The sequence below is a fragment of the Mauremys mutica genome, chromosome 9 (genome assembly GCF_020497125.1).
Source record: "Mauremys mutica isolate MM-2020 ecotype Southern chromosome 9, ASM2049712v1, whole genome shotgun sequence".
NCBI lineage: Eukaryota > Metazoa > Chordata > Testudines > Geoemydidae > Mauremys > Mauremys mutica.
The window spans coordinates 56,238,941-56,255,184 of record NC_059080.1 but is presented as its reverse complement, the minus strand read 5'-3'; the positions used below and the strand labels follow the sequence as shown (position 1 = coordinate 56,255,184).

Here is a 16,244-nt window from a genome sequence, read left to right as displayed (position 1 = left end):
TTAGAGGTTATAGTGGACAAGCAACTATACATGAGCTCTCGGTGTAATGTTGTGGCAAATAGGGCTAATACAATCCTGGGATATATAAATAGGGAAGTAATGAGTAGAAGCAGGGAGGTGATTTTACCTCTGTATACAGAATTGGTGAGACAGATACTGGAATAATGCATACAGTTCTGGTGTCCACATTTTAAAATGATGTTGAAAAACTGGTGTGTGGAAAAGAGTCACCCCCCCCCCTCAAAATCCTCACAATGAGGGACTTAAGGAAGTTCAATCAGTTCAGCTTATCAAAAAGAAGATTGAGAAATGGCTTGACTACAATGTACAACTACCTTTACGGAGTGAAAATATTGTGTACTTACGGGCTCTTTATCAGAGGAAGGCATAACAAGACCCAGTAGTTGGAACCTGAATGCAGATAAATTCAAATAAAAAATTAGGCACACATTTTGAACAGTGAGGGTGATTAACCACTGGAATAAAATATCAAGGAAGTGATGGATTCTCTATCTCTTGATGTCTACAAATCAAAACTGGGCTATCTATCTGGAAGATACAGTTTAATAAAACACAGGTTATTGGATTCAGTACAGATTTGTAGATTCTGAGGCCAGAAAGGACCATTGTGATTACCTAGTATGATCTCCTGTGTAACACAGGCCGTAGAACTTCCCAGAATAATTCCTTCAGCATATCTCTTAGAAAAACATCCAGTCTTGATTTCAAAATTATCAGTGATGGAGAATCCACCGTGACCTTATCTGTGATAGAGAATCTACCATGACCCTTGGTAAATTGTTCCAATAGTTAATTATTCTCACTTTTAAAAATGTATGCCTTATTTCCAGTCTGAATTTGTCTAGCTTCAACTTCCAGATGTTATATCATGTTCTACCTTTCTGTGCTAGAATGAAGAGCCCATTATTAAATATTTGTTCCCCATGTAGAGACTTAGAGACTGTAAACAAGCAACACTTATCCTTCTCATTGGGAAACTAAATAGCTTCAGCTCTTTGAGTCTATCTCTAGAAGGCTGGTTTTCTAATCCTTCAACCATTCTTGTGGTTTTTCTCTGAACACTCTTCAATTTATCAGCATTCTTCTTGAATTGTTGACACCAGAACTGGACATAATATTCTAGCACTGGTCACACCAATGACAAAGTTATAACTTCTCTACTCCTCTCCAGATTCCCCCTGTTTATGCATTGCCAGAAGCTGGGAATGAATGGCAGGGAATGGATCACTTAATGATTACCTGTTCATTCTCTCAGGGGCACCTGGCATTGTTGGAAGACAGGATACTGGGCTAGATGGACGTTTGGTCTGACACAGTATGGCCATTCTTATGTTCTTATGACCCCATTAGCCCTTTTGCCACAACATCACACTGGGAGCTCATGTTCAGCTGATTATCCACCAGAACCCCCAAATCTTTTTTATAGTCACTGCTTCCCATGATAGAGTGCCCCAGGAATGTCTGTGTAGAATCTTTTGTTCTGTGATATACAGGAGGTCAGATGATTTAGTGGTCACTTCTACCCTTATACTCTATGGATCATCAACAATGTTGCCAATGTCAAGAGAGGAAAAATCATGATTTAGACCCCAAATAATCAGCTGATTGACATAGGAAGAGCTCCGCCCCACCCCTGTGCCAGAGTGTGTGGGGAAGGTGCACATTGCCTTCCTTTCTTCCTACGGCTAAGGAATTCTCAGCTGGCCATTTACAGCAATCTAGAGCAGTGCAAAAGAAACAGCTCAAAATGGAGATTCTGGCCCCTAGAGTTTTATCTTCGTGCAAAAGGTATTGTGATTAGATCACTCTTTTGGTTTTGCTTTTAAGTTCAGGGTTTTTTTCAAATGGTTAACTCAGAAAGGTTAAATGGATTTTGAGCACACTTTCCAAAAATAGTTTATCTTTGGCTGAATCTATGTGTGGGGCATCTCAGCCCAAAAGAAATTTTCTGGGAGAAATTAACATTCAAGTGTAAATGAACATTTATAATGCTTTCTCAGTCTGAACTACAGCATTAGCTGTAACTATTTTTGTAAATTCTGAAATGTGTACACTTCAATAGAAGCAAAATTTTAGATTTTTTTCCCCAAAGGAACCCTCTTAAAATATTGGCAAGTTATTAAAACTAAAAATGTTGCCATTCAAATTTAAGAAAATGTTTAATCATTTCCTAGTGTACTACATTCATAAGAAGCAGCCATCTTAACTTGGAGGTGGGTTTTTTGGGTGGTGAAGTGTTTAATTTGGGAAGGGGGGAGGATTTATTTTTGGGGCATACTCCTAAGCCCGTTGAAGTTAATGTCCCATTAATTTCTGTGGGGTGTAGATGAGGCCCAGGTAACCCTATTATGATAGACAGTCTATATAAATAAAGTAACTTATGGGAGGTGGTGGAACTGAAATTAAACATTTGTTTTGGTTCAGGTGTTACTTTCTGACTTTTTCAGTGGAAGTGAAGAAGCTCTGTCCAATGAAGACTGTGAGAATGTTTATCACTTGGTATATTCAGCACACCGGCCGGTTGCAGTAGCAGCTGGAGAGTTCCTTCACAAAAAGTAAGCTACCTCTCATCCTAGAATGAAAAATAGACTCATGATAGCTTCCTGAGACCAGAAATGCTTAGTGAGATCTAGAAGTGACAGGTTGATATATAGTAAGTATGGCCTGATTCAGCAAAGCACTTAATCACAAGCTTAACTTTTTAAGCACTGACTTTCAATAAGAGTACTTGCATGCTTAAAGTTACGCATCTACTTAAGTGCTTTGATAAATCAGGATTTATATCACGGTTTTCTTGCTGTACTGTTTAAACAGTAATTTCTATTACTTTTAAAGTACAAATAAATATTATGATTGTATGCACTTTTTGTAAAGATTTGTTAATTTATGTTCAAATCCCTTGAGTTTGTGTCGGGTTTTCATTGTAGCTTCTGGTACTACAAATTGTGGACATGCCTGCGTGATTGTATAAATTACAGTTATTTTTTTAAAGGCATTTATTTTACTCAACTGTGAAATAATAGGATATCAATTTACTCCAAAGTTAGCAATTTTAACAGGATTTTCTTATTTTAAAAACTATCTCTCTGTTCATTTACTTGCTTGTCAAAAAATGGAGTGAATTATTAGTGGTAGCTAGATACCTTTGATGCCAGGTGATCAGAATTGTCCAGAAGTTTTTCCTTCTCTCTGCTGTACAGCATGGAAGAGCTGCTACCTCAAATACAAAGGGCGGAATCTCAACTGGTTGTTCCTTTGCAGTCTAGACCAGCTGAGGCTCTTAAACAATATTTTTAACACTCTGAATTATTTAGTATTTTCCCTTCCCCATTTTTAAAATTGTTAAGGATTTTTGCAACTTTTTACAGACTCCTTTTTGTATAAGAATTCATTTTAATGGAATTTTTCAAACCAGAATACACTTGAAAGAAAAGGCCTTTTATACAACCAGCAGTTTATTTCACCAGTGATATTTTGTGTTCCCTTTGTTATTTGCATTTTGAAAATGAGTCCTCCGTCCCCCCCCCCCCCAATAATACCCTAGATTTCCTCTTTGATCAGGCACAAAAAACATGATTCTATGCTTGTGGTGACAGTCTTTTACTATGAAAGTGGATGTGATGTTGCAAATTCAGTAATATGACCTCACTGCATGATAAATAATGGAAAAAAGTTATTTTATGCATTATAATAAAATATCTTCAGTAATTAACAAATGTGACAAAACAAGTATGAAAAAATCTGAAAGATAAATTAATTTGTCTAACATGAAAATTTCTCCCAGTGTGGAAAGTCTCTTTTGAAAGTGATGTCATCCTATTTCCTATAAACAGGCCCACTGAAGGTGGGTAGGGATGGGGGGCAAAGGGAACAATTGCCCAGGGGCCCGGTTCTCCAGTTTACAATGTTAGCAAATTAGAAAAAATTGGTACTATAAATAAAATGTGAAATTTATCTTTCACCGCCATCATGCCCCTTTTGAAATGCATCCCCGTACAAGACTCTTCTCCACCATTGCCTGTTCTCCAGCGTGCCCTCCACTCTTGGTTTCACATTCCCATCAACCGGTTTTTCCTCCTCTATTCCCAGTCCTGGGATCCCCTGGAAAAGATTATATCATTCCCCAGGTGATACTTACCTCACTACGATGGTGGACCGACTACAGGAAAGTCCTGGAGGGGGTTCCTCCAGACTTCACATGCAAATGGGGCTTCCATTATGTTGGCTTAATTTACATATGACATCTTATCTCCTGTCTGGAAAAAACTTGTTGCAACTCGTCCTGGTTATATAGATTACAAAATATTTTTAGTAGGTACACATAACTCTCTACATACCAACTGTACATACATCTCACAATGTTTAAGATACCAGTATTATATAAGTTTTCATTTGATACCTCACACAACATTCTTGTTAGATAAATTCTATGACAGCAATGTTTTTGTTGTAATGATAGGAGTTGCTGACGCAGAATAGTGAACCCTTTGTTAGCTGGCATCAGTGGCTGCTTCTGTGTCACAGCAACACCTAACATCTGCAAGAAAAATGTGTGGTGGTGAGGAGAGTACCTGTAATCCCTGCTAAGCCAGGTAGGGCCAGAAAAGTGCCTATAGCCAATCCTCACTCTTTAGGCATCTGCCAACACAGAAGAACATAGAAATTGGTATACCAGATCAGGCCACAGTGTCCATCTAATCCAGTATCTTTTCTCTAATAGTGGTCAGTACCAGGTGTTTTAGAGGAAGTGTAAGAAATCCCATAATGTATAATTCTAGATTAGTTCAGGGGTCGGCAACCTTTCAGAAGCGGTGTGCCGAGTCTTTATTTATTCTCTTTATTTAAGGTTTCGTGTGCCGGTAATACATTTTAATGTTTTTTAGACGGTCTCCCTCTCTAAGTCTATATATTATATAACTAAACTATTGTTGTATGTAAAATAAACAAGGTTTTCAAAATGTTTAAGAAGCTTCATTTAAAATTAAATTAAAATGTTTATCTTATGCCGCCGGCCCACTCAGCCCGCTGCCGGCCTGGGGTTCTGTTCACCTAGGCTGACAGTGGGCTGAGTGGGGCCTGTGGCTGGGACCCCAACTGGCAAGGCTGTGGCAGCCAGAAACCCAGACCGGCAGCGGGCTGTGTGAGGCCGGTGGCCGGGACCCCAGACTGGCAGTTGTCTGAGCCACTCAGCCCATTGCCACTCAGGGGTTCCATCCGCTGGCTCCTGCCAGCTGGAATCCTGGCTGCCGGACCCGCTCAGCCCGCTGCCGATCTGAGGTCCCAGCCCTGCCCACATACAGTGGGTACCTACCTTCTCCCTGGTTCTGGCCCATTCTCTTCCTCTCTCTGCACTGAGCTGAGGGTGGGAGTGGACTGAGCACATGGATGGGGGCGAAGGGTCTGGCCAGGAGCTAGAATGAGGGAGGGGGCTCAGGGTTGGGGCAGGAGGTTTGGGCGTGGGGCACTTACCTGGGCAGCTCCCATTTGGTGCGAAGGGTGCAGGTGGGAATGGGGTGTGTGAGTGCAGGACCTCCCATTTGGTGCTCAGGGTGGGGATTTGAGGGGTGCAAGAGTCAGGATGTGGGGAGGGGACTGGGTATGTAGGGGGTGCAAGAGTCAGGGCAGAGGGCTGGGGGCATGTGAGGGGATGCAGGTGTCAGGGCTGGGGGGGTTGGGTATGTGTGGGGGTGCCAGAGTCAGGGCTGGGGTCATGGGGGGGTGAGTGAATGAGTCAAGCAGAGGGCTGGGTGCATATGAGGTGTGTACAGGGCTCAGGGCACAGGCCTGGGTGGTGAGCTTGATCATAGCATTCTGCCTGCTCTCATTGCGAGCATCCCACCTATCTTCGTGTTCATTTAACACTTTACGGGACTCCGTAATTGTTTGCCTCCACACATTCAGCTGGGCCCTATCAGTGTGGGAGGACTGCATAAGCTCGGCAAACATGTCGTCCCAAGTTCATTTTTTCCGCCTTTTAATCTGGACCAGCCTCTGGGACGGAGTAGATAGGGGCCGCATTGAAACATTTGCACCTGCAGGAGGAGAAAAGGGGAGGGTGGTATTTTAAAAGATACATTTTAGAGAACAAAGGGGACACACTTTCTCAGTGAAACAGGCAATTCATGGTACACAGCACATGTTCTTTCTGTACAAGGTCGCATTTACATCATACTGAGTGCCTGCCACTTTGGTGTGAGTAAGCCATCCCATGCAGCCAGGCAACAGAATTTAGCTTGCAGGCAGCCATGGTAAGCCCTAGGAGCATGCAGGGTTCTGCTTCTTCCGCATTCATTTCAATGCTTTCAAACTGCTGGGCCCCCTTTCCCATCGCAAGCAATGCCTGGTGGGTTTGCCATATAAAAGTAAGGCCTGTGGGCTCTCTGGGATGATCGCTTCACACAGCACACACATACACCCCTGCACCCACTGTGTGGCTCCAATGAGGCTCTGAGCAGGGATGAGCCCTTTAAACTAAACGCGAACAGTCCAGCGCGACTGGGTTTCCCCCCACCACGTGGCTCTGATCAGGCTCTCACTCACCAGAAGTGCCTTCCCCAGGGTCATGGTCTGGGAGCCCACCTTGGGAGTGGGGGGAGGCTATTGGGTCCAGCGTTAAGAATAGTTCCTGGCTAGGGGAGAAAACAGATTCCCCACTTGCCACCTGTGCACTGTCCTCCTCCTCCTCCTCTTCGTCCTCCAATAACTCATCCTCCTTGCTCCATGCAACTTCCCCCTTGCAGGTGTCCATGGACGGTGGTGGGGTAGTGGTGGCGTCACCCCCCATAATTGCATGCAGCTCACGGTAGAAGTGGCATGTATAGGGCTGTGATCCAGAGTGCCCGTTCGCCTCCCAGGCTTTTTGGTACTCTTGTCTGAGCTCCTTGATTTTTGTACGACAGTGCTCTGTGTCCCTGGAGTAGCCTCTTTCCGTCATGGCCCTGGAGACTTTAGCGTACATATTTGCATTTATTTTTTTGGAACGTAGTTATGCCATAACAGATTCGTGTCCCCAACATGCGATGAGATCCAGTACCTCCCGTTTGGACCATGCTGGAGCTCATCTGCAAATCCAGGACTGCGTGGTCTTGTGATGGTGGACTCTACATGGTCGCCTGTGATGGTGGACTGTGCTGATGGTCACCTGTGCTGATGGTGACCAAACAGGAAATGAAATTCAAAAGTTCCCGGGGCTTTTACTGCCTACCTAGCTGGTGCATCGGAGTTGAGAGTTTGTCCAGAGCGGTCACAAGGGAGCATTTTGGGATCGCTCTCGGAGGCCAATAACGTCGAATTGCATCCACAGTACCTGTAACCTGGAACTGCAATCTTGATTTTAGCGCTACTCCACTTGCCAAGGTGGAGTACAGAAATCAGGTTAAAAAGCCCTTTAAATCAGAAAAAAAAATGGTTTGGTCGTGTGGACAGAATCAGTTTTATTTCAAATTAACTCTGCTAATTGGGAAATAACCGCGTACTGTAGACCAGGCCTGAGATTAAAGCCTTGACCTCGGAACCGCCATACGTGGTCTTCTACAAGGACAAGGTTCAGTTGCAGCCACACCCAGCCAGTGTGCACAAAATTAAGTAAAAGTGAAGATTAAAAAACATACAAAGGTTGGACTGTAACTCATTTTTATCCTCAATATTTTTATGAACTAAAGGTCGGGGGGGCGGGGAGAAACAGCCTCCTTTCATAGCATTTTGTCTGAATACTTGAGTTCAATTTATGATTACTAAACCATTGGTAAAGAAGGCTGCAATCCAGTTTAGAGCCTCCTACAGTTAGTTCTTAAATTGGTAGTATCACAAATAACATTGGTTTTCAGCAAGATAGCCATACCAGTACAAGACTTAAAACTTTAAAATACCAGCTATAATATAAACATTTTACACCAGTATATTTCATAATTTTTTCATTGTGTGAAGTGCTTCTGGCCCTGGGAAGCTGAACAAATGCAGTTTGTTCGTTTTTTGAGGGGAAATGGTTTTGGGTTTTTTAATTGTATTTTATGAATGAACACATTAGCCATAATGGTGAGCAAACAAAGCTGTTTAATATAAATATTATAACTCCTGTTACTTATTTCTAGACTGTTTAGCAGGCATGACCCCCAGGCAGAAGAAGCATTAGCGAAGAGGAGAGGACGGAACAGTCCAAATGGGAACCTCATTAGGATGTTGGTTCTTTTCTTTCTTGAAAGTGAGGTAAAAACATTTCTGATACCAATTTTATATATTTAGCAAAAGATGAAACTTATTTAAGGTGATTGATCAACTTTTACAAACAGGTTTTAACGCTAGTGACACCATATGCATTGGCTCCCCTTCTCCTTGTCCGTAAAGTAAACTCAAACCAATATCCTCCCTAGGATTTGTTTTACTCTTGCCTGGCTTCAGTGTAATCAACTCCGTTCTCCCCACTCTGGCTACTGTAGTTCACCAGAATGTATATTTTGATGGTGCCTATTGCAGGACAAACTATAAAAGAATGAGTCTGTGAATGTGCTTTAAAAGAGGGAAGTAATCATATTTTCTGAGTAACTTTATTTTAACCAGTCACAAAAGGGAACAAAATGTAATTGAAGTCTCACAGCTTGAGTGTCTTCCAGATGCTCTTTGAAGGCATTTATTTATTTATTTTATGGTCACACCAAATGTGTGCTAGTCACTTTCCGGACATTAAAGAAGTCTGGTGCCTGTTCCAGGGAGCTCACAATCTAAAGACAGATAGACAGACTAGTAGGCAGAAGATAGTAACGGGGGAACAAAAACAAGGCAATGTATGTACAAATCAATGCCATTCACTGTTAGCTGCACAGCAGAAATTGGTCTTAAAGGGGACTTAAATATGAAGGGTAGCAGCCTTCTGATGGGTTCAGGAAGGTTGTACCATGTATAGGAAGTTGCATGATCAAAAGCATGGAGGTGACTGTAAGAAGCTGACAAACAGACAAGCCTGGGAACATTGGTGGAATGGAGAGATAGAGGCAGAATGAAATTTGAAAAGGGAGGGACAGAAATGTGGAGAGCTTTGAAGATGATGACAGGAAGCTTGATTCAATAGTAAGTTGAGAGCAAAGGAGGGATTGGAAGAATGGAATGACATGATCAAATCTATGGACAAAGAAGGGCAATGTTTGTGTTTGAGAAGCCAGAAAGGAGGGTATTGCAGTAGCATAGGTAGGATATAATGAGGGCTTGTACGAGAGGTTTGGTTGTGGGAGTGGAAAGAAACAGATAGATCTTAGCGATATTGAGAAGTAAGAAGGGGAAAGATTTGAAAGTAGTCCGATGGGTGTAATATCTCCCAGAAAGCCACAAGTAGCCACTGGGGATCAAGGAGCCATGAGTGCAGCCTTTAGTGAGATACTTAACTTATAACGTGGGCCACTGCTGTCTACACTGGTTTCTGCCACTGGAAGGTTTTGAAGCATTGCCATATCTAATCTTGGTTTGTGGTGGAGAGAGCTATGTATGTGTCCTTGGCATAAAATGATCACTGAAGCCAGGTGGGTTGATGAGATCTTCCAGAGTCAGAGTTTACAGTGAGAAGAGAAAGGTCTAAGGGCACAATCTTGGGTAACCTGCACACAGAGCAGAAGGGAAGAGGAGGCTCTGCCAGAAGGACACTAACAGAATGCTCAGAGAAATGTGAATATGTGCCTCAAAGTAATTACAGCAAAAATCATTGCAAAATAAAAACATACGGAAATGGGTTTATTTGCTTGCTTCTTCCAGGAGAGAGGTCTCTAGAGCCTGATTCTTTCTATGTCTCTCCTCTGGTCTGTCAAAGGTGCTGTTCTTATACATTCCTCACATTCCATCAGACCTTGCTGGAAGCGAGGTCTACTGTTATGGCAGCGATGATGAGCTTCAGTTCCCAATGAGCTTTGCTCCCTTGAATCTCAGAGAGATTACCAAGTGCCAGCCTTCTCCCTCCTCACTGAGGTCCCTAAAGCCAGGTTCAGCAAAATGTGCTTTTTTGTGTAAACCATATAGTTTCCCTGAGACCACTTCTTCTGCCTCAGTGTCAGTGTCGGCCTTTGCTGTCATAGAGGTGTTTCTTAAAGACAACCTAAATAATGTGGTGCTGGCTTAGCAGGCTTCCCTTCATAAGGATTGTGAAAGACATGGGACTGGTATGTAATAATTTATGAGTACTGTATGTGACCTGGTTATTAGGCTCATAATTGTATATCTATTTTGGATCACTGGACATTTTTACTGTACACATACGTGTCTTAGTTTAATAGCAGGAGGTTGGGAGATAAGCAGGAAGGCCAGACAATGGCTCCAGCTAAAATACCTCCTGGTAAACACTGCAAGGGCTAAGAGAGAATACCAGAACTATTATCTGTGAAGAACCTAATTCCTTGGCTCCAGCTATATTACACAGCTTGTTTGCTCCGTCTGGGAGCCAAAAGATCAATACGACAAAAAGACTCTTAGATTAGAAGTGAGGTACTTGTCATGGAGCTGTTGGGGGGTCGGGGGAGAACAGGCACACAGACCATCCTGGGGAGTCTGAACAAATTAGGTTTTCCAAGGAGATAGTAAACTTGAGATAAGTTTACTTGTTTGTGGTGGTGTTGTAGCAATATTGGTCCCAGGATCTGAGAGAGACAAGATGGGTGAGGTAATATCTTGGACCAGCTTCTGTCAAGCTACACAGAGGTCTTCTTCCATCCCCAGACCTGAATAAGAGCTCTGTATAGCTCAAAAGCTTGTACCGTCCACCAACAGAAGTTGATCCAATAAAAGATATTACCTCACCTACCTTGTCTCTTTAGATAAGATAGACATGCATGTAGCCTTTTTATTGTTTTAAAACACTTTTCTCTTACATAATGTTTTGTGCCTACTGCTGAAATTAAACAGTACTTTGATTTGAAAGGCCTGTCTGATTACTGTGTTTATCCCTGGTCGCAAACTCCCCAAGGATACCCAAACCCAGTCATATCTGTCCATAGGATACTGTAGCCCAGGACCTGGTTTAAAAGAGGGAGAATAGAGGGATTCCACTCCGAGAGGTAAAGGCATGAGGTCTGAACTCCTATGGAAGTGCACTCGGAAGGGTCAGAGGTACAGCTAGCCCTGTGACCATGACAAGCATCAAAGAGCTTTTATATCCCATTTCAGTTCCTCTGAGAACAGCCCATCAGTACAGAAGTTTATGAAAGCTGGCACTGACCTCAGTTACCTCTAACATCCAAGGTTACTTTATTTGGAGGTCAGCACCATTACTTGGTAATTAGTCAAATCAGCATGCTGTGGTGTTACTTGTTGATGGCAGCTCATGATTGTCTTGCAAGTCAATGGAAGCTAATGACTATTCTTTCCAGAATGATTTTTCTCAGTTTAACTGAATGCCATTATATAAAGAAACTTCTGATGGGATTTTCAGAGAACACTCAACATTGGCTTAATTCTGCACCCATTGAGGTAAATGAGAGTTTTACCATTATTTTCAATGAGACGCTAGTTAGGCCAATGCTGAGCAGTTTTGAAAGTATCATGCATTATGTTTCGAGATCTCAGAGATACATTCAGTAGCTATTTGGTTCCTGTTCTGTGTCTATGCTGAAAAGTGGATAGGTCTGCACACAAACTGAAAAATCTTTATAATAATTTATTGTCCATAAATAGTGCTCTTCCTCCTAAAATTTTTAAATATTTCTTAGATAAATGTATCAGGTCCATTTGCTATTGTTGAGCTATGTTGTTAAAACAGTAGTTCATTAGTTTTAAACTTTTAGCAGTATAGTTGTAAGGTGTTATGTTGAATGAACACTGTTGTGTAGTTTTTCATTATTACAGTAGATATTATGATGCTTAAGATGTATACTGTATTAAAACTAACATGAAATTCCCTATGCCTATTACATACTGTTGTTAAAAGAAAAATAAACATCTCAATAGAGTGTCTCTTCCCCACCCCCCATTGTCTGCTATTATGACACCTTAACTCTACAGAAAAGTGTGACAAGCATTCTGATGGGATTGGGGGTTAGACAAGATGACCCTTGCAGTCCCTTCTAACCCTGTGATTCAATGATTCTTCTCATGTCATGATATAGGCTGTGACCTGGAAGACACCTGCAAGTAAAGTGTTATATGAGAAAAGAGCCCTCATTTCTTTCTCCCACTCCACTCACCCTTTCCATAAAATAAAAGTTTCACCATGGTTATGCAGTTACATGTCTTGTTGTTGGAAAGTGGATCTTCCAACATTAATTTCAAATGTAGTTTTCCTTCTTAGTGATACAAGAACACTGTCCTCACTCAAACCATTATAATAGTTGATGAAGCTCTGTTTGAACCAGAAAGTTTTATTGACATTTGACTTGTTATTTCTAGTTGCATGAACATGCGGCTTACTTAGTGGATAGTTTGTGGGAGAGCTCTCAAGAACTACTGAAGGATTGGGAGTGCATGACAGAATTGCTACTGGAAGAACCAGTTCAAGGAGAAGAAGGTATTTGTGTCACTTTATTAAATACATTAAATTGATGTAATAAAATATGATTAATTCTTAATAAAAATGCTGTTAATCTTTGGATGATATGAATGTCTGTTTCCAGTCCTACATTTAGAAGTGATATGCAAAATGGAGATATTATATTTTAATGAATCTGATTTTTTGGGAGGGGTTAATGCAAATTTTCAAGTAGAATGCAGCACATTAAATGGGAACTGCCTTAATGCATCCTCAAGACACAGTGATCAAAGGGACAAGGTTTTTTTGTTTCACTAGCATGTTATTGGGCACTTTAAACTGGGTAATTATAATAATAATATGCCTTTGAATAGAGCCAATACTTCAAGTGATGATTATTGAATTTAGGGGTTTATATAAAACATTGCTTTATGAACAACAATTATATTGCAAAAAACAGCTATGTTGGGAAAAAAAGGGGGGGGAGTAGAATCTTGCTACTGAATTCCTTTGCTGAATCTAATGTAATGAATGAAATAAGAGTAGATGCCTGTATTTGTGCATACGATCCTGGGAATATATGTTAACAATAAACTTCTGTCAAGCCTGAAAGACAATACTTTCCAAATACAGTTCTTCTGTATCTCATATTGAATTCCTCTAGTGATTTTTCTGACAGTGTAATTAGGAAGTCTACTATCTGAACAATCTGTTAATGGAACGTTAACATATTGCTCTTTGGTTTACAACTAAGAGCTGTTGCTAAGTTCAGTTTCTTTCCTGTGATGAAATCCACTCAGGAGGGGCCATCAAGGAGTATGCTCCCTGATTTTGTGGACCATTCTGCACTGGCTCCAGTACAAGCCAAGGGCCAGATCTCTCTTATGCCAGCTGGGAATTCATTCAACAGAGCTGTGCTCCACTTCTTTCTGACTCTCTCTATGCCTGTGCATCCCAGTGCCAGGGTGGAGAGAACAGTTGATGCAGAAAATGATTCTGTGAGTTTTATGCTAGAAAATAGACATGATTTTCTGCCAATGAAAATGATGGAGAAAAAAGGGTAGCAGAGAATATCATTAACCTCCAGACTTGCTGAGGGTACTTTTCAAAAGTGGAGGGAAAATCCTACATCAAGTAAAATTGCTCATCTTTATACATTCCCCATCAAAATATCCACATGGCTTGGTGGAAATATGCAGAGTCAGTTTTCCAGGTCGGGTAGCTGAGGAAGAGAGCTAATGACTTGCCAAAAGTTATAATTAGTAAATTTGTGGTAAATCTGGCACAAGACACACTGGTCGTTGAGGTGGCAAGATCCATAGAGTTTATACACTAGAGCAAAGTGACTCGTAGAAATCTGTTCAGATCTCTGCCCTTAGTTAGTAAAATTTATGTAATAATTCATAACCTCATTTGTAAAGTGGTTTGATGGCTACAGGTAAAGAAGCACTAGGTGAGTCCAAAATATGGGCACACAAATCAATGGAGTAATTTGATATAGAGTAATTCACTCCCTTTCAGCCTATTTTTTCACTGCCATGCACCTTTTGTGAACATTTATAGCTGTGTAAAATGAGTAGAAGGTGGGTGAAATATGCAAAGCAGTAGAGAATTCAGGCCCAATATTTTCAATGACATAATTTGATAGGTTAACTAAAACACTGTGGCCTAGTGGGTTTATCAAAGGCTTTGGAAGCAGGAGACCTCGCTTCTAGTTTTGGATTTGATGCTTAATTTGCTATTCCTATTTAGTGAGCAGTGAAAATAGACTTTACTGTTCACACTTTCATATCTAATTGACATACGTGGGGAAAAAACAAGAATATCTTGTCAGATGTGCACTAAAAGAATAAGCGCTTAGCAGGAATCATTGTTAGCTTCACCATTTACTTTTTAAATTTTATATTTTTATAGTTTATATTTTTTAAACTATCTTCATTGACCTGAAGAAACCAAAATATAAAACATATAAACGTGAGAAATTCCAAAACCAAAAAAAATTAATTCAAAAGTGAGTTATGATTTTTAGGTATAATTATCTATCACATTATTTATAAAATCCAAGCTCCTAAATCTAATCCTGATAAACACGACGAGCAAGAAATGTAAAAGTGCTTAAATGACTTACTCACACTCTCCCTGTGTCCCACCCTCCCAATTCCTAAATCATTTACGTGCTTTTTGAAAATCCCACCCATCATCATAATCATTTTAATATAAAATAAACATAAAAACTAAAAGAAAAAACACATTGGTGCAGAACATTGATGGCTGCATTATTATAAATTTGAAGAAATAATATTGATCACTGTTGTAATAGCTTTCTCTAAATGGGGTAAACCAAGGCACAATAAAGTTAAGCGACTTGCCTAAAGTTACCCAATTCAGTGGCAAGGTCTGGAATAGAAGCTGGGAGCTTTTGCTCTGAGTACACTGCTGTGATCACTAGACTACACAAAGGCCCTATTCAGGCAGACACCTGTGCTGGTGCAGAGCTCCAGTGGCTTTCATATTTCAAAGGCTAATGTGGTGTTATTTAAAAGAGTAAAGGTGATGAACAGGTCTGTTACCCTGACATTGATCACAGAAATATGGTACAGATACTCTAAAATTCATCCAGAAAGGAAGGAACAGATCATAAATCCATGTTGAATGGTATTAATTTTATTGAAAATGGATCTTGTTAAACAAACTTGATATCACTGTTTGATGAGACTGCAAGCTTTCTTGGTAAAGGTGCTGGACTATATTGTACTTGTAAGCAATTTCACTTAGTACTGCAGGACATGCTGATTTAAAAAAAACTCGCATTCTACAAAATCAGTGTAGTACATATTAAATTGATTAGAGGCTGGCTAACTGATAGATTATAAAATGTAATTGTTAATGGTGAATTGTTATTGAATGTGTGTGTTTCTAGTGGGATCCCACAATGATTAGTCATTGGCCCAGTGCTATTTAATATTTTTATCAATGATCAGGAGGAAAATATTAAATGATCCTTGCTAAAGTTTGCAAATGACAAAAATTGGTCAGGGGATGCATATGAGGAGGACAGGTCATTGTTGCAGAGTAATCTGGGTAAATTGATAAACTGGACACAATCAAACAACGTTCATTTCAATACAACCAAATGCAAGGCCATATATATGTAGGAACAAAGAATGCAGGCCATACTTACAAGGTAGGGAACAATATCATGAAAAACCGTGACTCTGAAAAGGACTTAGGGGTGATAGTGGCTAACTAAGTGAACTTGAGCTCCCAGTGCAATGCTGTGGCTAAAGAGGCTAATGCAATCCTTGGACATATAAATAGAAATTTCAAGCAGGAGTAAGAAGATAATTTTACCCATGTATGTGGGATTTGTGGTTTCTAGCATCCACACTTTTAAAAGGATGTTGAAAAATTGGAGAGGATTCAGAAAAGGGCCACAAAAATTATTTGAAGGATGGAAAACCTGCAATGGGGGAGAGACTTAAGGATCTCAGTTTATTTTGCTTGTAAAAGAGACAGTTGACTTGATTACAATCTACAAGTGCCTATATGAGGAGAAGATCTCCGATGGTAGAGAGCCTTCTAATCTTGCAGAAAAACACATATCGGGGTACAATGGGTAGATGGTGAAGCTAGATAAAGTCCAAATGGAAATCATTTATGAATTTTACAGTGAGTTTAATTAACCACTGGAACAATCAATTAAGGGAGTGTGGTGGATTTTCCATCACTTGAAGTATTTTAATCAAAACCAGTTGCTTCTCTAAAAGATTTCTAGCTCAACCAGAAC

General features: G+C 40.6%; 1 protein-coding gene across 4 annotated transcripts in view; it reads left to right on the top strand.

Moving 5' to 3' along the window:
- STAG1 (stromal antigen 1) overlaps positions 1 to 16,244 on the top strand; it is a 349,145-nt gene that overhangs the window by 218,007 nt on the left and 114,894 nt on the right. For all 4 annotated transcript variants that reach the window (XM_045030098.1, XM_045030097.1, XM_045030100.1 and 1 more), the window contains 3 exons: positions 2,469 to 2,576; positions 8,112 to 8,226; positions 12,379 to 12,496. In XM_045030098.1, coding sequence (XP_044886033.1) covers positions 2,469 to 2,576; positions 8,112 to 8,226; positions 12,379 to 12,496 — 341 coding nt within the window. The remainder of the gene's footprint in view (positions 1 to 2,468; positions 2,577 to 8,111; positions 8,227 to 12,378; positions 12,497 to 16,244) is intronic.